Below are 27,257 nucleotides of genomic sequence, written 5' to 3' on the forward strand. Positions count from 1 at the left end.
TTGGAGTGAGTGGATATTAAGACACTTCTATCTCCAGGACAGCGTAGGGGAAAATGGTAAGTAGCAATGGAAACACACAGCATATAAGGGATGATTACCAGCAAATAGTCGTGCTTGCTGTTTAGTCTGGCAACGCATTGCTGGAAGGGTTGGACTCTACTTGAGAAACTCAGTATCGAGACCCATGTCTGATGAGGCTGATGTTGACAAAGCCTGTGTGAGAAAGGATTGTGTGGCATTTCTCTGCTCAGGATATGCCGGTACAGTGAGAGGGGTAAGGAAATATTACATTGTGTCTGCGCGCTGTGTGTGGATGTGATGTGGGCTGTACAGGCTGCCTTGGAGGGCTGAGTGCTGGCAGAGAAGGGTTTATATTTTATGCATGCATTTATGTTGCCTTTTGCGAGCGGTGGCCATGCTTGTTTAAATAACATAAGCAACATGTGCCACTTGGCTGTCACACTTGTCATAAGCATGACATTAAGAACAATGGGGCACAGTATCAGCGCTGCCGGTTACAATTTGGCGTAAGAGTGTAGCCTTTCTGTGGCAAGCGAACTGAGCCGGCGTTTGTGGTGTATAGGTGCTGTTTATCTGGGAGGAAATGTCCGACCAAAATGTGATCAAATATTAAGAGGACTGGTTTGGCAAGGGGTGGGAAAATACACGTGACAAGACGCGAGGAAGCAAGCTGAGTAGGGGGGTGAAAAAGAGCTGTTTAAAGTGGGCACTCAAAAAAAAAAGTATATAGCTATTTTCTTGGCCCCTCATAGTTACCCTGGCTGTGTTATGCTTTCAGCACGTTGGACAGAGGCACCGGAGTCGTGCATGGACTAAAACGCCGAGTGGACGCCAACTCTCTTTCTCTCTTTTCCCAGCCCCCCTTTGCCAAACCTGGGATTGTTTTTTCAACTTTTGGTAAGCTTATTCTGAAGGAGCCTGTGATCTGTAAACGGAAAATAAACCGGATTCTAAAAAGAAAGAGAGGGAGAGAGCAAGAGAGAGAGAGAAAACATTTTAAAAAAGGGGGTAAAAGAAAAGCGCTTGCCATTAAAAGAGCTCGTGCTTCAGATGTGTTTTTTTTTTCTTTTTTTCCCCTTTTTTTTGTAGAGCACTGTGAAAGTTGAAATGTTAGGGCGTCTGGTCTTTTGCACATCACATTCTCGGTACCTATAAGCCCCCCCACACTGCGTTAAACTTTGGGACATGCAAGTCTTGGTCGCGGAGATCTAACCACGCACATAGTGGTTGTCAGCCCTTATAAAGGTAAGAGCACAATCCATTGTTTTTTGTGTGAATCCTTTCTTCCTGTCGGCTTTTTTCACGAGGCTTCGGCTGGCTTTTTTCCGAAATGAACTTAAAACTACAGCATGCAGCCCTTCGTCTTTTGCAGTGTGTTCATTGTGGACATGAATAACCGAAATAAGTCCGAAATGAAGCACGATCCAGGTGACCAAGACCCGGCGGAGCATATCCTTCTTTCTTTCTTTCTTTCTTTCTTAAAAAACAATCCTGAACTTATTGTTATTTTTAAGATTTTTTTCTTTTTTTAAATAAAATATAGGTGCGTGCACGTTCATGCGGGGAGCTTTGCGAAGCGTTTTTGGAGTTTCCGAACACTGCTGCAACACAATTTGCGTAATCGTTGCGTTGTGCCTAATCATGCTCCCAATATGGGACTTAAGACGCTGCAGTGATACTTTCAGCACGAACTGGAATACTGATGCTCGTGCACATCATAAAATATCTACCTATCTGTCTATCTGTGCTTATTTTTCTTGTTTGGTCTGCTGCATTCATGTTTTGTCTTGATGTCAAACCCTCCGGATTTTGTTATCGACCAAAAATAGCCCTACTCCCCCCCCCCCCCTCCCGCGCCAGCACCCCCCCTTTTCCCTCCATAGCCCCCCCTCCCGTCATCGCCATCAAATCACTTGTGTTTTTACTACGACCGCTCCACGGTTTCATTCATAAGGTGCTTTTCACTTCACCTGCTACCCTACCCCCCTCCTCCTCCCCTCCTCCTCCTCTTTGTCCGTACACGGCTCTGTGTCGACCTGTCAGACTGCAGGCTACGAATGAATAAAAATATTAGTGATAATAAAAGATAAATAAAGCCTTAAATGTAAGAAAAAAAGCGAAGGGCGGTGGGGGTAGAATAAATAATTCCTCGCCCCTTTTAGACTCGTGTGATTTGCTGCCAAAGCGAGGCTCATTTACTGTGTACAAATTGTTCGCTTTATTCTTGTGTGAAATTACAATAAAGATGGGCGTGGTCAAAGTCCATCCTCTGACAGATGTTATGGCTGAACGTTATGGTGAGAGATAAGATGGCTTGAGAGGAAATTGCTCGGGAAGCATCGCTTCTTTCTTTCGTTCTTTCTTTCTTTCTCGCTTGCTTTCTTTTCTTCTTCTTCTTCTTTTTGTGTAATTTAAAATTAAAGCAATCAGCATCACTCATCTCGCCTATTTGATTTACATGATCATCACCCAAAACTGCCCCGAGATTTTATTTCTGTGCCCTCCTGAAGGACTTGTAGCCTTAAAAAATTCGTCTCGCACCAATGCAGAAGCAGTGAATATTGTCTACCCCCCCCCCCCCCCCCCCGGCTCTCTCACTCACACCCCCTTTGGTCAAAGATTTAAGATTTCTGATCCAAGTCGAAGCAATTGCATGGCAAAACAACAGCATGGGAAGAGAAAAGCCCCAACGCCCACTGGCAGTCCTGTTTTAATCAAGACTTCTCGTGCAGGGGGCTGCGATTTCAAATAAATACTTCCAATATGAAAGTATCCAGTAAATCCCTAATTACATTTGAATTATGGGACACCCCCCTCCTTTTTTTCTTCTTCTTCTTCTGCTGGCGTTTTCCGTAATTTTAACCCAGCAATGTAATGCGCCCAGATCGGTTTCCGCATATTATGACCTATTACTCCTCATTTTATGAGACGCTGAAACCCAAATAGATCACATTACTTATTAGGCTAACCCGACATTCATAAAAATGCTCCTTTAATAAAGGCAGCGACGCGACTTTAATAGCCACATTCCAGGCATCAGTGCCACAAAACCCGCTGATTGCACAAATTACGACCAATCATTAATTTGCCGAACGAAACGAAAGGAAGGGTTCATTGGATGACAGATCGGGGGAATTGTGACAGTTTAAAGAAATTTTTGGCCTTATGTTTTTTTTAATTCACAGATGCTATCATTGTCTCACCTTTTTTCTTTTCTTTTCTTTTCTACTGCACCATCTTTTTTCCCCTCCGACTGCACTGTTTATAAACGTAAGCATTTTTTTCTATTTCTATTTTCTGGCCGTGGCTTTATTTTTATTTTCTAATTTATTTATGTTTTGTTTTTTTTTTCCATCGAGACGTGGGATTAGATGGTGTGGGCGTGGGCGTGTTGGGTGGAGGAGGAGGGATGAGCGGAGGCGGGTTAGGAGGGGTCTGTGGGGTGGCACGACACACTTTGTATGTATGAAGGTTTTTTTATAGCACTTTTCTGCAATGTACGTCAGCGGATCAGTCCATAAATGGGGCTGCGCGTGTTTGTGTGCGGGCGTGCGCCTGCGTGCGCTCGCGCCTGTGTGCGTGCGTCTCCGCGTGTGTTATCTTTACCGAGAATCTCCCCTCTCTCTCTGCACTCTCAGCTCTGCAGAGTTGGGGTGGGCGTCAAAAACAAACCTGATGGTAGGTTTCTTTGCAAAAAAAAATCCGATGAAATTCTTTCGGATGGGCCTTTTTTAAATTAAACGGGGAAAAAAGAAAAAGAAACGCCCTGGGTGGAAATAAAGATAGCATTATTAACGTGTTAGATTGTCTCGTGCAGCTACTATTTTTTTCTCCATCATGTAATTGTTGGTCTTTGTGTGTCGGTTTTTATATCCTTTTTTTTCTTTTTCTTTCTTGTTTTACCCCGACGCCATTAATTCTGCACTTTGTGGAAAAATCCGGATTTAAATGCCATTTTCCCTATATAGACATGGGCGACGTTTGTCCCCCAGTAAAACTCGGATTTCGGATTTTTTTCCACCCCCCGCTTTCATTCATGAAATGCAATCGCTTGATGTCTGATATAAATTATAAATAGGCTATTGATTATTATTTTTCTTTTATTGGGGGCAGGGGGTGTATAGATCTCGAAAATCTGGGTTCCGCAGAGAGGCGGACGTCACGATATATTTAGATTGAAAATTAATCATCTTAATCATTATGAAAATGTAGGCTACATCGCCCGCCGCCACCGTCGCTGTCCCCGCTGCTGCTCCTGCTTTAGTCACCACATCATCGTCATCTTCATCACTGGCACCTTCATCCAATTAAGAGGCTTGTTTAAACAAGTTCTGGCAGGAGGCGAAGCCTTGAACCTTTATTCCGAACATTTAATTACCAGTTATTCGTCATTCAGCAGCGTGACTGTGGTTTCGCAGCGATGAAGCCCACGATGAGTTATTAATACATAGTTGGAATATTCTTACTGTAAAGACATCTTATATGACGGACCACTGCGGGACAACAAGGATGCATGACGCGGCGTGACAGGAAATGCTCGACGATTCCGGCAAACCATTCACGTGTGTCTCCCAGCAGTATGTGAACATGCAGCACATCAGTGATTTCAGACAGCTTCCAGAAGCCATCAAAACAGCTTTTTTTTAATGCTGTTTCCTGAGTGCCAGTTAGACGGAAAGTGAGCCGGCTTTGGCCCGTAAGGTTGATTTAAAGTATCTAATTTCAGGCCTTTATTCTGAAAATTGCGTTTTTGCTTCCATATGGTGGCAGGAAATCGCTCTATAGCAAATCAAGGCAGGGTTTTAATTTTGTGCATCCTCTCTTGCTTAGCATTTTTTTAAATTCTGCTTTCTTTTTTAAAATAGAAAATATTTTATTATAAGCAGTGAAGCAAACATTAGTGATGGGGGAGTGTGGTGTTGGGGGGGCAGAAGGCAAGAAAACAGACAGAGGCTTCACAGGCTATGGAGTGACTTGCAGTCTGCCACTATAGAAATAATGTATCAGCTGAATGAGGGTGTGGGAAGGAGGAGTCTATAGGCCATATATGATCCTTAGAAACCCAGTCTGCTGTCTGCTTCATGATCACATTAAAGGTTATTGTCATCACAGGAGGGATGACATTAACTCCTCACACCAGCATCTGATTATTTCTTTTTCAAAAAAGGCCCTGCACTGACTTTATCAATTTAGAGTTTTCACTCAGCTCACTCCTCGTCTCCTTTGACGTCACACAACCTCCATCCAAAGAAATGTTTTCTCAGTTGCCTCCTTGAGGAGCAATGCAATTTCCCTTTGATCAAAATACCCTCATCGCCTTGCTTTATCCCCGGTGAAAATGACATTTCGCAAAAGTCATTTCGCCTGTGTTACATGGTCCCCTTCTCTCATGCAAGGAGGCATAATTCTACTTGTTAAGTGAAGCTTTCGGCAGTGTGGACCTGTCAGCATTCGTGTTGCATTTGGCGAGAGAAGCTTTGAAAGGTTATACAAGTGGGTCGTGTTGTCAGGTCTTGTGGTTGTTTCTTCTTCTTCTTCTTCTTCTTCTTCTTCTTCTTCCTGCAGCCCAAACAGCAAAAAGGGTCGTGAGCTGGGAAGATATAAGGAGAGAACTACCCAACTGCTACTTCAAATTACATGTGTTCGCCTGTCATTCTGATCACTAAAGCATATGAAAAGTTGCCATACGACATCAAAAGAAGATTTCATCTTCAGAGATCTCAAACCTCAACAAGATCCAATGATGGTTTAGTGGTTTTCAAATCGACCTCATGGGTGACTTGTATTAGGTCAACAATGTCATGCTTCAGTCTGGTCCTCAACTGGAGGAGTCAAAGGGCTTCTAATACTCCCCACTACCCCTTATTTCCTTGCAGATATTAGGCATTGTGTGGATTTCATTCAGAAATCCAGCCTCAAACACGTGCAAGCCATACAACTTCTCTTGATAAACCACCTTCAGTTGTGCTGTATTTGCAGAAATGAGAGAGACCATGTTGTTGTTTTTTGCTCCTCGAATGAGATGCCAGGTGATGTATTTATGAATTACTTGTTTGGAACAGCCCCCTTGTGCAGTGTGCATTTTTTTTATCCTCTTTGGAGTCATGTCGCTCAGTGATTGCTGATGCAACTCTTTGTCATCTAGAGTTTGCCCTCACCTCCTGTGAGCCTTCGGGGAGGGCTATATCTATCTTGGCATTTCCCTGGGTGTTGGAGGTGGGAGTGACTCATTAAGCAGGTGTGAGCATCCACTCCCATACAGCTACATGCCAAACATGAGCTCTCCAGTTCATAAGCTTGTGCAGGGAAGAATCATTATGGCAATATAGCCAACACATCACAATAAATCTTTGCACTGGACCGAGGCCAAGTCACAAGGATAATGAGCTTCTGTTTCTCCATTATGCTCGCTCTCGTATTCATCAGAGGTGGAATTTCCAAACGTTCATCACCCATTGAAAGGTTGTGCCTCGGCTGACATCTTCACTTGAATTCTGCCTCATTAAAGAAAGTGAACCAAGGGGAGAAACAATATCAAAATCAGCCTCGCAGTCCAAGATTTCCCTGTAAATATGATGTGGTTTGCTTAGGTTAACATTTTGGGAATAATAACCCATGAAAGCTGGTTACTACACTGCAGAGCACCTTGCAGGGGAGCCATCCATCTGTTGTAGAGATGGCTCACTTTAAAAGCAAGGAGGAGAACTGCTTTCAATAAGTTCTCATCTTTACCTCCCTCCTGTGCCTGTTAGCATCCAACACTGCCATTTTACAGCAGCTAAATTATAAGATGATAATCCTATACTGGATTTGGGTTTATTCTGTGTATATAGCATCAGAATTACAATCAAAATCTAGTTTATATAAGAAAATGAGAGGGTTCTTCATATGTTATATCAGGGATACTAACACAAGATGGATTAAATGATGCGAAAGGGGCACGCAAATGGCTCCTTCACACAAATACTTAAGCTTTCTTTGATATAACTTACCCAGTCTCGACACTATTTCGAGACCCGTAACAGAAAATGCTTATTTTTAATTTTTCCGATGTCTAATTTTACACAAATAGGCCATCTGTAAATGGCACGCAGTGTATCACGACTTGGTGGAGACGCGCTGTTACGCAAAACCTTCTAAAAAAAATGCCACCTCTTTTAGGCTGAGTACAAAAAAAATACGGAAGAAGGAGGCTTCCTTTGCAGGCTACGGCTTATGCAGATAAACAATAATAATACATAATGCACACTGAACGCGCATTAATAGTTCCGCCTCGGGGCTTTTTAAACAGGAGTTTGGATGCGACCAGGCAGTCAGCCAGCGGCAGGTCACATGTTGCAGCGTCATTCTGTAGTAAAGTTACTGTAGTTGCAAAGAGGCTCCTCATTTCAGCTCCAGAGGTCTCTCATCTCCGTGGTGGTGCTGCGGCGGCGGCGTCTCGGCATGCGACAACTTCAGTTTCAGGCGATCTCCAAAGGAGCCGTGCAGCCATGGGAGTGCATTACCTCAGCCATGCAATTTCCACTATCAATAATTTAATCTATTTGCTCCAAAGCTGAAGAGATATCCTGAAGCTTGTCGGGAGAGAGGAGTGTTTTTTTTGGGGGGGAAGGGGGGTCAGAAATACCGCTTAAGTAAATTACTCGGGGAGTTGTCCAAAACATCCCAGATGACACTACCGTCCTGTTGAATGGTCTGTTTTACGACTGGGCACTAAAAGGTATGTGTCTGCTTCTTTCTGATAACTTGTTTTAAGCACTTTCGCCGTGTTTGATGCTGCTAGTGGAAAAGACAGCTGGTGTGTGTGTGTGTGTGTGTGTGTGTGTGTGTGTGTGTGTGTGTGTGTGTGTGTGTGTGTGTGTGTGTGTGTGTAGGGGGGGGGGGGGTGGACTGGGTAGGGCGGGGGAGGGGGGGGGGGGGGTCTAAAAGTAGCTCGATCAAGCCCGGTTATCCTGCGAACAGACAGCGCAGCAGCCCGAGAGGGGATATGTGTAACCTTATCCTCGTGTTCATTAATAAAAAACGGAGTTATTATGTTGATTGGGTTTCCAGTGGGGAGCACGAGCTCAGCAGATGTAATCTCGAGAAGAAGAAGAAGAAGAAGAAGAAGAAGAAGAAGAAGGGGGGGAAAAGGTCTGTGGTTACATTATTGGAGCAGCCAGTGGTACATATAGGTAGGCATTTCTCCATAGCTAGCAAAGTGGAAGCCGTCCAGTGTGCATCTGTGTGGCTGTTTTTAAGGAAACTTTACGCACATAAATTGCTCAATAAACTCTCTCCTCCGGCTGTTTGTCTGCATTTGTTCGTCCAAGCTTGGACCCTCCTCCTTCTCCACCTCCTCCTCTGTGAGAAAAGAGACAGAAACACTCCAGACAGTTTTTGTTGTATTGTTGTTTTGTTGGAGGGAAAAAACTTTGATGAACTCATTAAGACTTTATAGGAAACCCGAGACCTAAACGCCTAGCTCGGTCGGCCAACACACACTGTTGGGTTTTTTGTTTTGTTTTTTGGCGGTGTGTGCTCGTGTTGAAAAAACCCAAAACCTCACAATAATTATGGATTCAAACAAAGTGGGAGGAAACTGGCTCATTTGCGATGTGAAAATATGTGGTTCAAGAAGTAATCTCAGATTAATAGATGGTTTAATGACGAATTTTTTTTTTTGATGAACCATTCTTGTAACTAAACAACATCCAACTTAACTTTATAGATGTCTTGTATGACTATGCCCTGGAAAAGACAATGTCTGTCCTATCTATCTATCTATCTATCTATCTATCTATCTATCTATCTATCTATCTATCTATCTATCTATCTATCTATCTATCTATCTATCTATCTATCTATCTATCATGGGGAGGAAGGAAAAACAGGAGAGAAAGGTGGAGAAAGGGTGGAAGAAAACGAGCTCAGACTATTTGACGGTCTCATATGCCATCTAGTGTACAAAGCTGGGCACAGCAGCGCTGTCAGTGTGCAGCCGCAGGTCTGTTGGTCATTCATGGGTTAAAATGAGGATTTCTTCGCTAAGCTTACAAGAACCTAAGCACATCAGTAAGGATTTCACCATGCTGTATGTTGCTGTTGTATCCTCTAAAGTGCCCACTGCTGCACGCAATGTGGGAGGGAGTTAACAGCTCTTTTGGGTAGCATAAATCACTCAGCAGGTATTTGAATGCTGGGCTTTCTGTGGCAGTGGCTGGGGTTGGCCTGGCGGCCAGGTATAATCCTCAGTGATGCTCATGTATTAGTAAAACGTGCTCTGATGCTGCATCAGATTGAAAACAGATCTCAGTTAGCAAGCTTCCACATGTGTCAGCCATTACTGCAGACAACACAATTAAGTCTAAATGCCTGTTTGTTTTTTTTCTTTAAGTGCTGCATTGTAGTGCACAAGGGGTCCTATGGTAGCCATTTTGATAATATTTGCTGTACTTTTCCTGCTCTCAAACGGAACATTTGGCTTTGTGTGTTATACTTATTGAGCGTGATAAAACATGTTGCCAGGTAAACCGTATTCTTGAGGAATTTAACAAAGATGGGTGCCTACGAGGGAGCAGAGACAGAGGCAGAGAACAAATGTTGCCATGGGGTCGCAGATTTCCATTCAAATGTGGTAACCACACTTCAGATCTCCTCTCTATATGTTTTTTTTTTTCCCCATGCAGTGGTTTATAAGATATCACGCCTGCCGTTAGTAAAGATGAACCCATAAAGTGTGCAGACATGTGCGTGGAGGCTGGGAACGTTACTGTAGTGTGTAATAACACTAGCCACGCTAGTCCTTTCATGCTTTAGGGAAACTTTTCAGCGTCTGTCAGAGGAGGCATTTATCACTTTAATCCCCACCTGGCACAAAGAATAACTGCAAGGGTAAGTTACATATCCCTGCCATACAGCCGTGCTCTCAAAGCAGATGAACAGGTGGTCATCTGGAGCTAAACAGAAGACAGAGTCCATACACTCACCTGCTGCTATTGTTCGGGGTGTTTCACGCTCTAGGCGTGCTGTCATGAATAAAGGCATGTTTGAGCAGCAGTTATTGTGGGCTTTATTTTCCCTCGTTCATGTTATTAGCTCAGTTCTCAGCATGTCATGTTTAGATGGCTGTGCATTCTTTAAACAGTCAGCTCAGAGGAAACTGCACCTTTCTCAAGCACAAGTTGCCACAAAGCTGAGAACTAGAAGCTCCAAAGGAGTGTGTGTGTGTGTGTGTGTGGGGGGGGGGGGGTCTTATTCTTCCATATGTAATCCATCCCTCGCTTTATTATTCATTGCTCATCCTGTTAATGCTCGGGCTGCTTTTTTATTAACTGTGAAATCCACATAAAATCTTCAGACACTGGATGTTGTCACATTTAGCCTCTCACAGATATAAGCCAGAGATCCTCCGCCGGTCCCACAGCAATTAAATGATTCATTGGCTTTATCGCATTTTAACAGGATGTTGATTGAGAGCATAAGCCATATTGATTGTACTGATGGAAACAGGAAATCAGCGAGATAGAAATAAAATCATCTGTTGTTCCCGGTGTGACGATACACGGGGGAATGGCTCTGCAATTGCACACTGTTGAGTGGCATTACCCCCAGCAACCTCTCCCCCCCTCTCCTCCACCCCACCCCTTCTCTCCATTCTCTCCCCTATGGAGACCTGGAAGAGACGTCATCTGTGGTTGTTATGCTGCGAAATGACGCTGGCACTCTCTCCACCCCCTGCTACTGCAATATTACCCCTGTGGTCTGTTACGGAAGATGCAGCACTCTTCGTCTGCACCATTTCCAGCATGAAGTTTGACGCCTAACAGTAATCAGCCCTCTGCCTTCATTTCCCTCTTGTGGAAGTGGAACCATTTGAGCGCGATGCTGATAATAATATCAGCCTAAATGCATCCTACACATAAAGCTCGTGACTGGCCTCGATCCCGTAAAAACCTACACGATTCTCAGTGCTGGGAAGCCTCGCAGATATCATTTCAGATATCATTAACCACAACCTTCACAAAACTGAAGGGTTAATGAGCCATAAATGGAATTTTGTTAACAATATCCGAGTTGACAATTAGCTCTTTATTCTTGGCTTTGTCCCCATTGTAGTTGGTAAGAGGAAAAATACCCACCCCACCACCAGCACCACCATCACCACCTCACTGCAAAACACATACAAGCCAGCCCCTCCCCATGCCCTCCCTCTAACACGCACACTCACACACTCCGGAGGAGCACGTCACTGAGCTCAGGGAATGAGTGGCTCATTAAGAAGAAGGATGTGATATTCTGAATAGAGACTGTGAGACTCCCAGCACGTCTATTTTTAGACGAGATATCTCTATGGCAGTCACCGTGGTGTCGGTTAATTGCAGCCACAGCCCCAGATACCAATTAAGAATGAAACGAATGCTTTTAAGGTGGGGTTTTGCTCCTCCTTATACTGTAAAGGTCCTTGTGTCCATTCTGTGAGTGGAGGCTGGAGCAGGGGCTCGCTCTCGCCGTGTTTTCCTGTGTCAGGCTTGGACATGCAGAGTGCAGTCAAAGCCTCGGCCGGGCTATTTTTAAATTAGCCCCTGTGGTAAGCAAGATCTAGATTTTTTTTTTTAAATTATGGGTGTTTTAAGATCTATGTCCTTTGGATTCATTGATTTGCTGTGAATCTTAGAGCTTCTCAGAGGTAAGGGACGCACACATGCTCAGGTAATTTTACAATATATATGTACAGTGTTTCAGTTTGGTTTTGCGTGTGCTTTGAGTTGTTCTCCAGAGCCTCGATAGCAGTGCTTTGCACGGCAGGATGTCAAATCATTCTGTCATTCAATTTCCTGTTAATTCATCCCGCAGTGCTCTCGCCTTCCACCTGCCGAAAACAAACAGTGTCCCTCAACAAACCCATAGTTCCCATTCATGACTACAAGGTGTAGTACTGACCAGTTTTTTTTTTGTTTTCTCTTTTTAATAAAGTAATACTGGAGCATCAGTGTTTGCCAGCGCTGACACAAACACACTGACTCTGTTAGGTAGTGCTGTCCACACCGGAGGTTCCCGAAGTGTTAATACCGGTGATTTGTTTGTACGGTAACGTCACGGTCGCGTATTCGTAACGCGGGTTGGGGGGGCGGGCATAAATCCATCCACAAGAATTCAACAACTACAGGATGAAGTGCAAGAATGAAAATCCTCAATTTCCTTACCCAAAAGCAGGGGGCACCTGTGAGCTTTTAGTACAGCCAAATAAAAAGAAAGAAAGAAAAAGAGCCAATTATTCCAACAGAAAGCCATGATTGGACTTTTAACAGACCAGTCAAAAAGCTGTTAGGATGTTTCCACATCTATTTGTGTAATCTTATCTTTTGTAATAAGCAGCCGCTTTGATGCTCAGCACAGCTTTTGTGCATTGCTGCCAACAAATAGAGATCTAAGCCAGACCTCACATAGGAACAGAATGATTACAGTTTGCAAACAATTTGAAAACACCGATGACACAGTGCCAATATCAGTTTAATAAAAACATGTTATGATTATTCCGAAGCTACTGGCTCCAGTTTTTTGGCTTGCAAAACAAAGAGTGGAGGGTGGAAATAGGAGGAGAGGCTTACATGGTGCATTATGGATCAAAAATAAGCTAACTTTGTTGAAGATGCTCTTTGACTGACCATCTCGTTCTCTCGCCCTCCCCCAACCCTCCTCTCTCCTCTTGTTTTCTTTCTGTGTCTCTCTCCCGTCCCTCCAGTTCCACCAGGTTAGAAGAGTGATGACCATCCTGTTCCTTACTATGGTTATTTCATACTTCAGTTGCATGAGAGCTGCGCCCCTGAGAGATGCCCCGGGCATGCGGGGCCATCGGACGGAAGGCTACTTGGGCGCTGCTGCAACGGCCGAAAGAGGCCACGGGACTCCCCAGAGCGGTGGAGGCCCAGGCCAGCGTGGGGAACTGCCCTCGCTCACAGACACGTTTGAGCAAGTGATAGAGGAGTTGCTGGAGGTGGAGGGCGAGGCGGCGCAGCTGGGACAGGGGGCCGATAAGAGCCAGGGAGGTGGTGGCCCATCCTCTGTGGTCACCACGGAGGCCAAGGATGTCGATCTGTACAACTCACGGGTGATGATCAGCAACCAAGTGCCTTTGGAGCCGCCGTTGCTCTTTCTCCTGGAGGAATACAAAAACTATCTGGATGCCGCTAATATGTCCATGAGGGTGCGGCGACACTCCGATCCCTCACGACGTGGAGAGCTCAGTGTGTGTGACAGTATTAGCCAGTGGGTGACAGCTGTGGATAAAAAGACTGCAATAGACATGTCCGGGCAGCAAGTTACCGTCATGGAAAAGGTCCCTGTCCCCAATGGCCAACTGAAGCAATACTTTTATGAGACCAAATGCAACCCCATGGGGTACACAAAGGAGGGCTGCAGAGGAATAGACAAGCGGCATTATAATTCCCAATGCAGGACAACCCAGTCCTACGTGCGAGCGCTTACCATGGATAGCAAAAAGAAGATTGGCTGGCGGTTTATAAGGATAGACACTTCATGTGTATGCACATTGACCATTAAAAGAGGGAGATAGTGTATAAAATGTATAGATTTTATTGAAGAGTTTAAAAAAGAGAATAAAGAGAAAATATCTATTTGTATATATACATAACAGGGTAAATTATTCCGTCAAATGAAAATTTTATGGACTGCATGTAAAAAAAGATGAAGTTTATACAGTAAAAGTGATACTACAGTCTATTTATTGAACATATTCATGACCTTGTAAACAATTAAAAAAAATCTGATCAGTCATTTGCGCCCAGTTTAAATTACTATATCACATTCCTCAAGACATTGTGATTTGTTTACGTTGCCAAGAATTAGAAAAGGAAGGAAAAAAAATTAACAGGCAAGAAATGAGCGACAAAGAGGGAGACAAAGAGGGAGACAAAGAGGGAGACAAAGAGGGAGACAGAGAGGGAGACAAAGAGGGAGACAGAGAGAGCGCGAGGACAGTTCCATCTTCAAAAGCTTGCATGCTGCTTCAATTGTAAATCGATAAATTCTCCACTTACAGAAAAAAAAGGATATGATGCTGACCAAAAAAAATTATTAAAAAAAACATTCCGTTTACATATTCAGCAGAAAACAATTTCCTCTCAAGTAATTTATCTGTTTACTGTTCTAAACTTCTCAAGGTAATGTTGGAATTACATACTATGTCAAGGTGCTGTTGTCAAAGCTTTGCTGTTTATTTTTTTATCCCCACCAGAGGACAAGATATATATATAAAAAATTATATAAATATATATATATATATAAAATTTATTCATTGACATGTTTCTGGGTTAATATTATTCATTTTGTATGTTGTGAAGTTGTTTGCAATATTAAACTGAAATATTTGAAGAAATAAAAATGACTATAGGCAACTGAAAAACAAAATCAATGTCGATAAAGTTTCAACGGTGCATTTTTAGGCAGAGTAAACTTTATTATACGGACAGTCTGCAGGCAAGGAGGGAGGAGGCACATATGCACACATGCATGCGCACAAACCGCCACACGTCCGAAGCATGAAAGAGCAGAAATTCAAATCCTGAGCAACAAGAAGTGATGTTTTAAGAGAAGAAAACGAGACCTTGCTTTGGGTCACTGAAAGATAACGAGTGTTAGAGTACAGAAAGCAGCTCCTGGTGTCATTCAGCTACTTCAGGAAGGAAAAGAAACTGGAGAAGGAGAGAGGAGGTGCCCCTAAACCGCTTCCTGCTCTCCACCAGCACATTTTTTCAAAACACATTTATGTGCTTTGGATCTTTAGTGTTCATACACAGGTGTTCAGAGCTTTTGCTCCAGCGGCATGTGTGATGTCGCACAATTACGAGACCCTATTAACACAAGAAAAGCGCCTACACGTTCAAGTGCAGACTAGTACAAGTGGGTACACTGCCTGAGCTTGACAGTGATGGATTCAACCACCCATACATTTGTGTACATTAAAAACGTACACCCAGTGTTTTGTTATTAGTGTGCTGTAATCCCAGCTTTAACTCCTCCACAATAGGACAATCACCACTGATTTTTTCTAGCTCTAAAGTCACTGCGATCAGAAGGAGAAGCCGATCTCCATAACTGGTTTGGCACCTGGGTTAAAAGAATCAACTTTCTCCCTCAGGCAGCTAATAACTCATTGCAATGCATGCCTGCCAAGTCTGGATTCCATAGCTTAAGGTTTTAGTGGGAATACAATAAAATATGTTCAGCGTCTCATCTTCGTTACATGAAACATTTCTAGAACATACTGCAAAAAGATTAAAAACAACAACAAGAAAATGAATATACAAAATTTCTTCAAAACACCAGCGATCCCTTATGAATGAACACAATCACCTCATTTTACCACGCCTCCATCAGCCTGAAGGTAAGTGCGAAGACAGCCAGATCTGAAGATGTTGAAGGAAGGATGGGCCAGCTTCTTCACTGCCCTGCTTGGACCCTTCACAGAAGGCTGATGATGATGCTGTGAGTTAATATCATAAATTAAAAAAAAGATACAGAGGTTTCTGCAACACAAACAGTGGGAAGACGAACAATATCATAAATGATCTGGTCTTCCAGAAAAATCCACCTGAATGACACTATCCCGTCCTCAGCACATAGGACAATGAATCAGCCATTCAACATTTTAGATAAGATGATAAGGATGTGTTTTGTTTATCATGAGCATGAGCCTTAGGCTATTATTTTTTACAAAGATCAAAAAAGTAATCTGCCAATTCAACATTTAATAAAAGAGTGCATAAAGGGAGGCAGGGTGAAGCCCATGGTGTTTTTCGGTGTGACCATAAATCAGGCATATGAGTGAATCCTACAGTATAATGTGGTATTACTTTGCTGTTGCTGAGGAAATAAAAACAAGAAGAAAAAATATTTTAGGAAAACGATGGGTCTACTGTGTTAAGAAAAGAACAAAAGCTGCTGCTCACCAAGTCTTTCCGTGTGTCTGCTTTATGCCACGCCCACATTTGTGATGTCACGTTAGGTATTTTTCATCACCTGTCAAAAGATTTGCGTTCATCGCCCACTGGGGTGTGGTCAGGAGTGAATCATGCTCGAAACTTTCAGGATACAGAGAAGCAGTGCAGCTGCAGTTTTCTGCATTTATGGAGGCTCAAAATGTGATGCAGCTCACCAGTAGGGGGTGGCAGAGAGAGCGCTCATATCAGACGTCAACAAAAAGCCAAATAAAGTTTCCTCTGGCTGGCCCTTGTTATGACAGTACATATTAATGTAATCGTCCTTTGAGCTATGTCTGTGGAGGCTGAGAGAAGCTGTTACATGGAGAGTTCTCCGCCCCTCAGGTTGGTAAATGGTGATATGGAATCTAGGTTTGGATTCTAGCCAACGAGACCTTCAGTGGGCTATATGCATGGCACAAAATATCCCTACTCTCATTGTCAGCATCAGCAGTAAACATAATAAAATCAAACCTCTGTGCTTAAAACTAAATATGGCATTACTAATATACAACATTTGAAGCTGCTATCTAAGGTGTACGTTTGGACGAATTAAAGAAAGGACATTTGTACACTAAAGCGAGGTGGAATATTGGTAAAGCTATGTGTCTTATGTATGTATGATATATCATAGTTTTACACGAGTAGTCGTCTAGTAAAAGGATAGGGTAACAAATACACACGCAGTGACTTTAGAATGTGACTGAACATTCCGAGTTCACAGTTTTACGAGGTTTCCCTGAATGCATCACGACACTGGCAGCTAGCCTAGCCGGCTAACTTGGCTAATCTGATTTATCGTCTCAGTTAAGCGCACATAACGCCAGCCAGGATTACCAAATTTAGTTTTCAGTATTTTTCCTTTTAGCTAACTATCTCCCTAACGCCAAACATCCTCCTAGTTCAATAATGGCATCGCTTGGGGAGCCCGTGCGATTGGAAAGAGGTGAAGTTAATTAGCTAGCTAGCTTTAGCTTAAAAATATTTGTTGTGATATGCGGGCGACATAAACCTAGCCTAGCTAGCATTAGCTCATTAAAGCAAGCGGTTTATTTTTTTGTCTGTGTACTCTGTTTTATGGTGGGATAACGATAGAATAGACATCTTGCGGTTAATTCTTGTATGATTATGTATATATAGTCACCCAGCTAAAGCAGCCACAGCTATTACGGCTACATTTTTGTACTTAGTACATTAGCCACCTAGCTAATATTAATGACAACAGACAGTGATTAGTCAATCTGGCTGGTTTGTTCACTGTATCTTACCATAAAAGAAAGAAGATTTTACAGTTACGCTGGTTGTATCATTATATTCATTTTTGTGACCTGTCTGTAAATAACAAGTTCTGGGTGTGTGTTGCTGAAATGTGCAGAGGAAGCCCAGATTTGTGTGATAGTTTAAACTTACGGGTTACACAAATACACACGTAAACCTTCACGATTAGAAATATTTAATAAAATTACAAATGCTTATGAATTCATTGCTATTAACGTAAGCTGTACATTCACAAAAACAAAATAAACAAAACAAAAACGTGATGCCTGGTGCCTTGAATTTACTTCATGTTACTCTGAGAGTTGCTTTATTATTGCATTATAGCGATTTGTACTAATTGTAGTATGTTCTGGTGACCGTGGGAGTCAAGCTTGTCCGGAGCATATCTATAATCAGAACAAATGTAGTGCAAGTAAATGTGCTCTGACACTGATGTGGGAAACTCTCACTGCCAATGCTAAAATCTACATTTGCAGGCCTCAGTAATGGTTATGTACATGTTCTTGTTGACAGATATCAACCGTGCTATTGAATTGCTTGATAAACTCCAGAGGACAGGGGAAGTGCCTCCCCAGAAGCTGCAGGCACTGCAGAGGGTCCTACAGAGTGAATTCTGTAATGCTGTCAGAGAAGTGAGTCTCTTTCGTCTTGTATCATTCACTTATCAAACACTTAATTAAGAGACATTAGTTCACAGTTTGGAGCTTAACCCTCTGCATCCCAATAGGATTCCCAATAGAATACTCCAGAATTAAGAAAAAGAGTGGAAGTCTGGTAAAAAAGTTAGTTTAAATTTAATGTCCAGCTATATATGACCATTTAAGATTTGTACATTTATGTTTTCAACATCTCTTTATCATTACTTCTTTGTCCTCCTCTTCTTCATCTGGCACATCCACCCCTCCTCTCTGCTCCCTAACCTCCAACTCATTCTCGTTTTCCTCACCTCACACCTCATCCCCGCAACTGAAATTGAGACTCTAACATAATAAAACATGCATAAACATACTTATTCGTTCCCGATAATATAACTAACTAAATAACTAAAAGTGTACTGCCACTTTGGGACAGCTGATAGCCAGACGGCTATAAGAACAAAAGCTAGTGTATACCAGATAACATTAAGCTAGAGAGTCTGAACAATCACATTTCCCTTTGATAAACATTTTCACATCATATAAGTCCCCTTTTACAAAGTTTTGCAGCCTCCTCGAAATTGATGTGATCGAATGCTGTAAATAGTGGACTGACAACCGACACTGTTTACAGATGTACGTCAGCCATAGTGTGAAATAAAATGTAAAATATTGCAAAATACTTAAATTGCACAGCCATTTCTTTTTTCCCCCAGATTTATTCAAATTTTTAAAGTATACTGTGTCCAAAAGTGTTTGTGACAGTAGTAGAAATATGCTGGCTGCCCACAGCTTTTATGGGTTATAGAAGATTAACCCTTTGGTTTGGTTTGAATTCTTTGTGTTCGCCGGTTGAAATACTGTCCACTAATATCTCCTCAGGTCTATGAGCATGTGTATGAAACGGTGGACATCAACAGCAGCCCCGAGGTCAGGGCCAATGCCACAGCAAAGGTAGACAGTTGTCAGTTACTGTCTGAATACAAGATTTGGTCTTTTTGTAATCTTAATTTCAGACATTTAATTTCTTAAAATGGGTAATTTTGTGCTTTGACTGCAGTACATACAGACGAGATATCTAAACACCACTTTCCTATTTGTAGGCTACAGTGGCAGCTTTTGCAGCAAGTGAGGGACACTCACATCCACGAGTTGTGGAACTGCCCAAGACAGAAGAAGGGTTGGGTTTCAATATAATGGGCGGAAAGGAGCAAAACTCACCAATTTACATCTCACGGATCATCCCAGGAGGCATCGCTGACCGACATGGAGGCCTGAAAAGAGGGGACCAGCTTCTCTCAGTGAATGGAGTGGTGTGTGTGTAATTCACAGCATGGTTTACATTTTAGACTGAGCCTGAGCAAATTCTCTATTTCAGATTTTATTTTATTTTTTTAAACAGACAGATATTAGAAATAATACATTCTTCAAAAAAAACGAATGCACAGCTAGATTTTGTTTCAGGATTTAAAAAAAAAGGAACTGCAATCACCGTGCAAAAATCTGGGTCCCATCTACTTGTAAAATCGTTGTTTATTAACTTGTTACACCATAATTTATTAATGAGAACTTTAAGGCAGGTCAACAACTCTCCCGCTCGTTAAACTCTTCTAGTAGTGCCTTAAAATTAAGCTTATTAAAGCCTAATAAACAGGGGAGTGCTATAAGAAGATATCAGCTTGTAGCTTGGAGTTGTTGGCAACAGTTTGTCCATCATAGGGACTGACAGGATTCAATCAGTGGAATTTGGATCAACAAAGAAAACCAAAAAAATCAATAAAATCCCCTTTGCTCACCTGTGCTTTTTTATTTTCAGACTATCATCATCATGTTGGTTCATTGTTAGCCATAGAGTCTGACAATGATGGCCATTTACCAGCTAAACCTTCTTCAGTAATCCATATTACCAGTGAGCTGTCAGAAAAAAACCTCAGAAACCCTGTGGAGTCTTTGGTGTCTTCTTGCCGCAATGGAAAAGCATTTCCTTATGTCAGTGACAGGAAGCTGTCAATTGTGTACGTTTAGAAATAATACTAATAATAATAATAATAATGATGGTAGTAATAGTACATTGATGTAAATAATGAAGGTGTCAGGTTCCTCTTGTAAAGCTCTGGAAATCTTAATGTGTTCAACATGTTTATTATGGCTTAAAGATGGACACAGTGAGTACTGATGGAACACTGAATGTAAACGTGCCATGCTATTGTCTGGAAGTGTAAATCTCAAAGTTCAGCCAATAGCAATCATCCAGTTGACTTTGTTTATTGCTCAGCTTGTTCCCTCATTAAAATTTCCAAATTGCAGGCTGTTTTATGTGAACAGCTGCTAGAGCTTATGTTGGAACTACATTCACTCCAGTACATATAAAACTCTTGTTTACTCCAAAAGTGGCCACATACCTCGTTGCTCTTGTGTTTAATAATTGGACCCAGTAGGTTAATCTGTAGAGATCATGGACTTTTATCTGTTCCTGGTGAAATCGTAAACTCAATTTCTTTTGCCTTCAGAGTGTGGAAGGAGAGCACCATGAGAAAGCTGTGGAACTCCTCAAAGCAGCTCAGGGCACAGTGAAGCTGGTAGTAAGGTACACCCCCAAAGTCCTAGAGGAAATGGAGTCACGCTTTGAGAAAATGAGGTCGGCGAAGCGCCGGCAACAGAACAACTTTCCCAAGTAGGATTTTCCCATGTTGATGCCCAGCTCCCGTGTCTCTCCTTCTTTAGCCTTCTGGCCATCTGTTCTGATCCCTTTCTCATCTCCCCGCCCCTGAAAAAAGAACAAAAAAAGAACACGCTCATGTTTAGTTTTAGCTCATACATACTGTATATTGCGCTTCTGCCCTTTTCTTTAGCATTTTGATATTCAGCATCGTGTATTGTACTAGACACTACAACTCTAGACGAACACTGGGAAGATCACGATTGTCAGTGTGTGTCACACCATGTGCATTATTTTTGAATTGACAATTTGAATGCAACTTCTGAGACAAACTATACAACTGCTTTGACTGAAAAGGTAGTGTTTTTCAGTGATTTATCAGAGCCACTACCAAGTGCCTCAGGGCAAACACATTTATCTTATGTACTGTTTTTTCGTTTCTCTTCTTTCTTTAGCCGTTTAAATTTCTGGAAATTAAACTATTGTGGCAGGAATTAATTCATGCTTTTCACCTGTTTTCTCAGAGACCGTAGCTTTAGAGGTGCTGACGACAGTCTAAATTAGTTAAAAAGTGATAAGTTGTTAGATTGGTATTATGGCTACCCTACAAAAAGTAGCAAAAGTGCTGGATTATGTTTGAGCGTTCTCTAGGCTTACCCTGCAAGACTTTAACATCATGCCACGCTATAAAAAGCTCCAGTAAGTGATGTAATGGGGTCTCAGCAACTTGTGAACTAAATAGCTGACACCACAAAGACTCGCACATTTATCAAAAAAAAAATAAACCCTCGAAACTCTGGAGTCAGTATGACATGAGATGAAAGTCAGTTATTTTGTTTTGACATAAATGAGGAATGTACTGTGTCACATTTTTACTCTGCCAGTGACAGAACTTGATAAGAAGTCAGTTATCCAGTGACCATCAGAATAAGATAAAATTAGGCATTTGTAAAATTCAGCTAGTCAGATGCCTACAGTCTCTGTAAGGCCCTGGTCATGCAAGCCTAGAAACCAAGCTGTGACCCCCTGGCAACCACCGATCATTAGGGAAAAATGTATATTATCCAGCCGATTGGAGATTGTTTGCTGGAGATTGCTGGCTATCTGTGAAATCGACTGCTACAGCCTCAGTCACAAAGGCTCAGAGGCTTGTTAGCAAATCCCTGGAAACCTCTGGTTGCCAGGGAAAATAAGTGTGCTCCCCAACCAGCTGGCAAGTAGTTGCTGCCAGCGACTACGTGAAATGATTAACAAAGAGGTTTGGTTGCTAGCTTATTGCTGTGGTTACTTACAGTTTGCATGGATAATACCAACTTAGCTCCAAATACTCGCCAACTGTTCACTGAGTGAAATTTCAAAAACTGTGACACAAACCAGAAGCTGATCCATTTGCGCCTTTTAAAACATGTTGACAGCAATAGTAAGACACAACTTTTACTTTGAAGGTGAAAGTTCTCCAAACTTGCACTCCCTCAAGTTTCACTATCGCTCAGTGAGTAATTGGCGAGTGTCTGAGATTTTTGGTGCAGCGCCCTCTTCGGAGCTCATTTCCCCCTGCTTGCAAGCAATCACCAACTAGTCAAGGAATACACGTTTTCCTCCTAGCAACCAGAGGACACCAAGGGGTTGCCAACCAGCCTCTAAGCCCGTGTGACCAAAACTTCAGTCACATTAATGCAGCATGTGAGTTTTGATCACTTGTTCAATGAATGAAATGTTAGTACACATACTGTATATAACCTCTACAGTGTTTGGTGTATTATGCTGTAAATGTGCTGCAGTGACATATATCTATTTGTAATCTTTCATCAGTTTTTTTTATTACATTTTGTAACTTAACATCTAGCAAGGGAGTCGTAAATCAAACATTCGCTTAACCTGACGTTTTTTTATTCACATATCGCATTCATGTTAAAGAACAAAAGACGATACAGGTGCTTGGGTAAGATCTATCGACAGCTACTTTTAAAAAAAACATTTTTGATGCTTGTAAAATGTTAATAAAATGTTAGTAAAGCCCATATTTCAATAATTTACAGCAATAATTTCAAACTTGGTCTTGCCTGCATGTTATTACCAATTCATTTTCCATTCATCTTTGCGCAAATAAGTTTTTTTCTTTTTTCTTTTTTAGGTGGGTTGGGCACAAATGTACTCATATATAATATACAAAATGCATATCATAAAAATGAGAAACACTTTATTACCAAATACTGCCAAACAATCAAGTTTGTTCTGATGTGAATTGTTAAGCAGGCAAATCACAAAACAGTCTTAATTGTCTACTGTATATTTTAATGTGTAGGCTGCCACAGTTACACTTATTCATGTTCCACATTTTATAGTTATGAAGTGGCTGCATGTTTAGCTACTGTGTTGATAGTCATCATAGGGAAATCTTCATTCAGCATCTCAGTCAAACAAGTCCACAAGTCTTGGTTTTCTCTTAAAAATAAAATGTATTGTTTAAATTAAAAAAATCAACTCACTAGATGTCTAATCATCCACCTTTTTTGGCAAAATGTCTACAGGACAGATTTAACTTCAAAGATTTATTCCTAGAGGTTTTTTGTTTGCAGGGTAGTTCTAATAATATGTGTACAGAATTATGGAAACCAGGCTTTTGCTGACTAAGCCATACTATTGTCCAGTCTCAGGATCAACACCTGGCATTATTGAGACAGGAAGGTAGTAACGTAACGGTAGTGATTCCTATCGGTGTAGATTAACCATCCGATGCCAAACTGTTCTTCAGAAGCGAACCGTTTTATCGAGAGGGAGTCTTATGAGCATGCCGCTGATTGGCGTGTGCGGGCACAATAGATGTGTGCTGTCTGGTTCTTGTGACCATGTCATCTGAAATGAGGTCACTTTGAGTTTCCGTTTGCCTGGTTAGCTGCTCCACAGCTGTTTGTATTTCCATCTGTTTCTTTTATTACTTTATCCACCGTCTCCTGGCGTACTCTGATGTTCCCCAAGTTACTAACAAATCATAAATGGGATGTTCAGAGGTCCATCGGTACTGTTTTTGGGAGGATAAAATCTAAAATCCGGCTTCTGAGCTTTTGGTAATCGATCCTTTAAGTTTTAAAAGACTCGTAAAAAGATTACTGTAGATTAAATCCGTTGAAATGAATCACTGGTTAAAAAGCAGTACCTTTTATTAGTTGAAAGTGGCGTGCTAGTGTTGATGATTTGAATGTCTCTGCACGTTTCCCTCACATCAACTTGCTCAGCTGTTGCTTTGATTAGCAGGTTTTTGTAAGTCAGTGAAAGGGGTCATCGACTCTCATCTGATCGTATGGTACTTAAATAATGCTTTAAATATCACAAGAAATGACGACACATGACGAGTACAGGTAAAATTTGGTGGGTGAATCCCCTGTAATCCATTTATCTTTATGAAGACAGCTGAGTTGAAGGTCAAAGTCTCAAGTAAAACGCGCTGCAAATATGGAATGCACATCAATTATCTATGCAAGGTCTTTAAAAAAAAACCTTTATTGGTGCAAAATAGTTGTCATTTTCCTCCAGAATGTTATTAAACTTACAACAATAAGGCTGTGTAGACGAATGTCTAATGAAATATGACATTCAGCAGGATTTTGAGAAGAGTTGCATGTAATTGGATGATCCTATGAGATGTTTACAAATTTTGGGAGGTTTTTTGTTTGTTTTTTTGATGTAACATACTGATTACCATGAAGGAGTCAAAGAAGGCAATTGGCAAAACTTTGGGAGATGGCTCTCTATTAAACATTCATAAGCAGTAGTTAACAGGCTATAATGTAGTTGTAAACTAAAAGTTGTCATCAATGTGATGTATTCTCAAATTGTGACAGGCAATAGAATAAAAATATTTAAAAACATTAGAAATGTTCTTACGTGTCCTTACAACTACAGTATAGTGTGGTTTTGTTGGTTACTTGTACACTGCTGTACACACTAAAATGCTAAATAGTGGGATTTAAATAAGCGTTCCTGAATAGTTTCACGTAACAGTTTATTTAAACTACATTGATTATGCTTTTGTTTGGAGGCAGAACATTTAGCACAGCAGTCGGGGTGTACATAAAAGACTTAATATGATGTATAGTTTGTCCCTTGATTGTGTTTTAACTAACATTAGCTAGCTAGATTCACTTCTCACGCACATACAAACATGTATAGTAAATCAGGAAAAAAATGTAATGAGACTTGGTATTGATATTGCACACTCTCCACTGAATGTCACTGACTATAGTCTGATTTTAGTTACAAACCTTTGGTGAGGTAAACCTTCAACTTTCTACCCGTTTTCATTGTGTATTGGTCAATAGAGTATTTTTTTATAATGGTTTTCTTTTTTTGATATTTTTCTCAATTTTTATAAGTGATTTTCCTAAAAAAAAATCAGATACCAGGAATGATTGGTACTTCCATTTTGACTGTGTACCAGGGCCATATCAGCGCAGCGTCTCTGAAAAGCGGGGCAGATGTGGGACAGATTAACTGTCACAGATCAGCTCCTCTTTTCTGAGCTCTGCACTGATCTCTCCTTTCTTTCTAGGACCGAGACCAAACTTAAAATGTTGATACTGTTTTAGTCGTTGCTTATTTATGATTGCCTGTAGATAGTGTTGTGTTATTTTATGTTCTCTAGTCTGTTTATCTAATTTACTGTGTTACATTGATGTGGAATGTAAAATGTTGTGATGTAGAACATAATAGTTGGACAGGAGGCTCAATAAACCGTGCTTAAGTTTATGACTTTTAAACGTGTTTTTCCACTATCTGTTACACGTTACATTCATTTTTAGAAAGAAAGACACATCTCTGTCACTCTTGTGGTACAAGGTAGGTGTCAAAAAGGTAAATCTATAAAGAAAAGAGTAGTATGGCAGCAGCGCAGCATGAAAAAGGTGGGTCATGTGATCAGAAATGGTAACATGGACCCTTCAGGGAATTCACAAGGCAAATTTGAAAGTGCTGTTGAGGGTGCTGGAGCCAGTTGCTAGTCTATTGCAGGCCTAGCAGAGAGAGAAAGACAGCCATTCACACTCCCATTTAAACTTTGGGCCAATTTAGTCATCAGTTAACCTAACATGCATGTCTTTGGAGCTGGAAGGCACAAAGAGAATGTGCAAGCTCCACGTAGAAATCTGTTCATCTCATCTGCAAATGATTTCTGCAATGCGGATACTTTCTAAGAGCAAAGACACAGGGAATAAGGAAAACTCTGGAAGATGAACTGATGGTTCCTGCTGTCAGAAGAGGTGCAGTCTCAGCAGGTTTTAGCTGCTTGTGTTCTGCTAACCCTGCATGCAAAATAGTACAAAAATAATGAAGCAAAAATAACATCATCTTCTTTCCGTTGCTCTCTTCAGGGGTCCGCCTCCATCTCACCCTATCAAACATCCTCCAGTCCACTGTGTGTCCTTCTTCACTGCATCCATGAACAATCCTCCTTTCCTGGTAGCTCCATCTTAAACATCCTCTGTCATTTCTTATCCTTTCCATTATGGTCACTCCCGTCTTTTTAACTCTGCCACCTCCAGCTTACCCTGCTGTTTTATTGTCAGTGCCACCATCTCCAAACCAAACCATACATCACAGCAGGTCTCATCTTATAAACTTTCACTTTTTCTGCTGTCCTTCTCTCACACTCACCCCTTTTCTACACCCTGCCTGCACTCTCCTCTTCACATCTCTTGTGCGATTAAAATCAATTTAATTAAATTTTATTTATATAGCACCAAATCCCAACAACAGTTGCCTTGAGGCGCTGTAAAGTAAAGATTCTACAATGATAGCTAGAGAGAAAACCACAGTAATCATAACCCCCCTATGAGCAGGCACTTTGGTGACAGTGGGAAGGAAAAACTCCCTTTTAACAATAAGAAACCTCCGGCAGAACCAGGCTAACATAAGGACGGCCATCTACAGTCTCCAGTGGAGGGTGAGGGGAGGAAGACAGGACAAAAAACACACTGTGGAAAAGAGGCCCTGTCCGTTGCTTCGGATGGCCCCTAGGTTTTCAAACTCAACTGAACTAATGCAGTTACACTGGTCTCATTAAGCATTTTTAGTTGATAAAACTAAGTATTTGAGGTATTTTTAATTTGGAAATTTAACCTCGTCTGCTTACTTGTTCACTAGATGGAAAAATGTCCATTGCATAAGCAAAAAAACTGTAAATAGAAAAGCACTGGCCTTTCTATCAGCTAAAAAGAAGAGACACTAATCAACCAGCATGAGTCAGTGTGGAGAACTGAACTATCAGTGGAGGAAGCAGCTGTGATTTCCCAGCTCAACAAAACAAATGTAGGCCTGGTGATCTTTATGGACCCTGGCAATATTTATGTTTTTTTTTATTGCATAGTTGTTGTTATTTCTCTCTTTTCTTTCACTCCAGGATGTTTAATTATTTTTTGAAACATGTAGCACTACTTGTTATGGCATAGAGGAAATGGTCAAATATTTGATTTCACATACTTCCAGATCATCACCAAAACTAAAAGGTAAGGAAACGTGGTCGGAGCATTATGGAAATACCCAAATGGATGTGAAAGTAGAACATAAAAATAAAATCACAACCATGACAATCATGAGTAAGTTCAGAATTCCATTTAAAACTGTATTAATCATTAGATGCATATAGAAAAATCAAGTAGCATAGAAACTGGAAATTCGTTGTCTGAATAA

General features: G+C 41.4%; 3 protein-coding genes across 7 annotated transcripts in view; 2 read left to right on the top strand and 1 right to left on the bottom strand.

The window, feature by feature from the left end:
• LOC309703671 (uncharacterized protein) overlaps positions 1–27,257 on the bottom strand; it is a gene marked incomplete at its 5' end in the record, with an annotated part of 204,847 nt that overhangs the window by 55,609 nt on the left and 121,981 nt on the right. The gene's annotated exons all lie outside the window — the stretch shown is intronic.
• On the top strand, positions 233–13,943 carry bdnf (brain-derived neurotrophic factor). 5 transcript variants are annotated; one of them, XM_082529318.1, is made up of 2 exons: positions 233–274; positions 12,746–13,943. In XM_082529318.1, the coding sequence occupies exon 2, from the start codon at positions 12,767–12,769 to the stop codon at positions 13,574–13,576; it is 810 nt and encodes a 269-aa protein (XP_082385444.1). In that variant the 5' UTR covers positions 233–274; positions 12,746–12,766; the 3' UTR covers positions 13,577–13,943. The 5 variants fall into 5 exon arrangements, with proteins under 5 accessions (XP_082385444.1, XP_082385448.1, XP_082385446.1 ...); XM_082529322.1 differs by lacking the exon at positions 233–274 and adding an exon at positions 606–918; XM_082529320.1 differs by lacking the exon at positions 233–274 and adding an exon at positions 938–1,266 and having other exon boundaries at positions 12,746–13,942.
• Positions 16,733–25,319, top strand: lin7c (lin-7 homolog C (C. elegans)). The gene is made up of 5 exons (XM_082529358.1): positions 16,733–16,947; positions 17,793–17,911; positions 18,797–18,868; positions 19,018–19,227; positions 20,425–25,319. The coding sequence occupies exons 1-5, from the start codon at positions 16,911–16,913 to the stop codon at positions 20,590–20,592; spliced, it is 606 nt and encodes a 201-aa protein (XP_082385484.1). The 5' UTR covers positions 16,733–16,910; the 3' UTR covers positions 20,593–25,319.

Source organism: Aulonocara stuartgranti, assembly GCF_965226115.1.
Source record: "Aulonocara stuartgranti genome assembly, chromosome: 1".
NCBI lineage: Eukaryota > Metazoa > Chordata > Actinopteri > Cichliformes > Cichlidae > Aulonocara > Aulonocara stuartgranti.

Bases quoted from the DNA above. Each gene is read 5' to 3' on its own strand.
- bdnf (XM_082529318.1), top strand. From the start codon at position 12,767: ATGACCATCCTGTTCCTTACTATGGTTATTTCATACTTCAGTTGCATG.
- lin7c (XM_082529358.1), top strand. From the start codon at position 16,911: ATGGCATCGCTTGGGGAGCCCGTGCGATTGGAAAGAG. The intron at 16,948-17,792 runs GTGAAGTTAATT...TCTTGTTGACAG, and splicing joins GCCCGTGCGATTGGAAAGAG to ATATCAACCGTGCTATTGAA. The intron at 18,869-19,017 runs GTAGACAGTTGT...TCCTATTTGTAG, and splicing joins GGGCCAATGCCACAGCAAAG to GCTACAGTGGCAGCTTTTGC.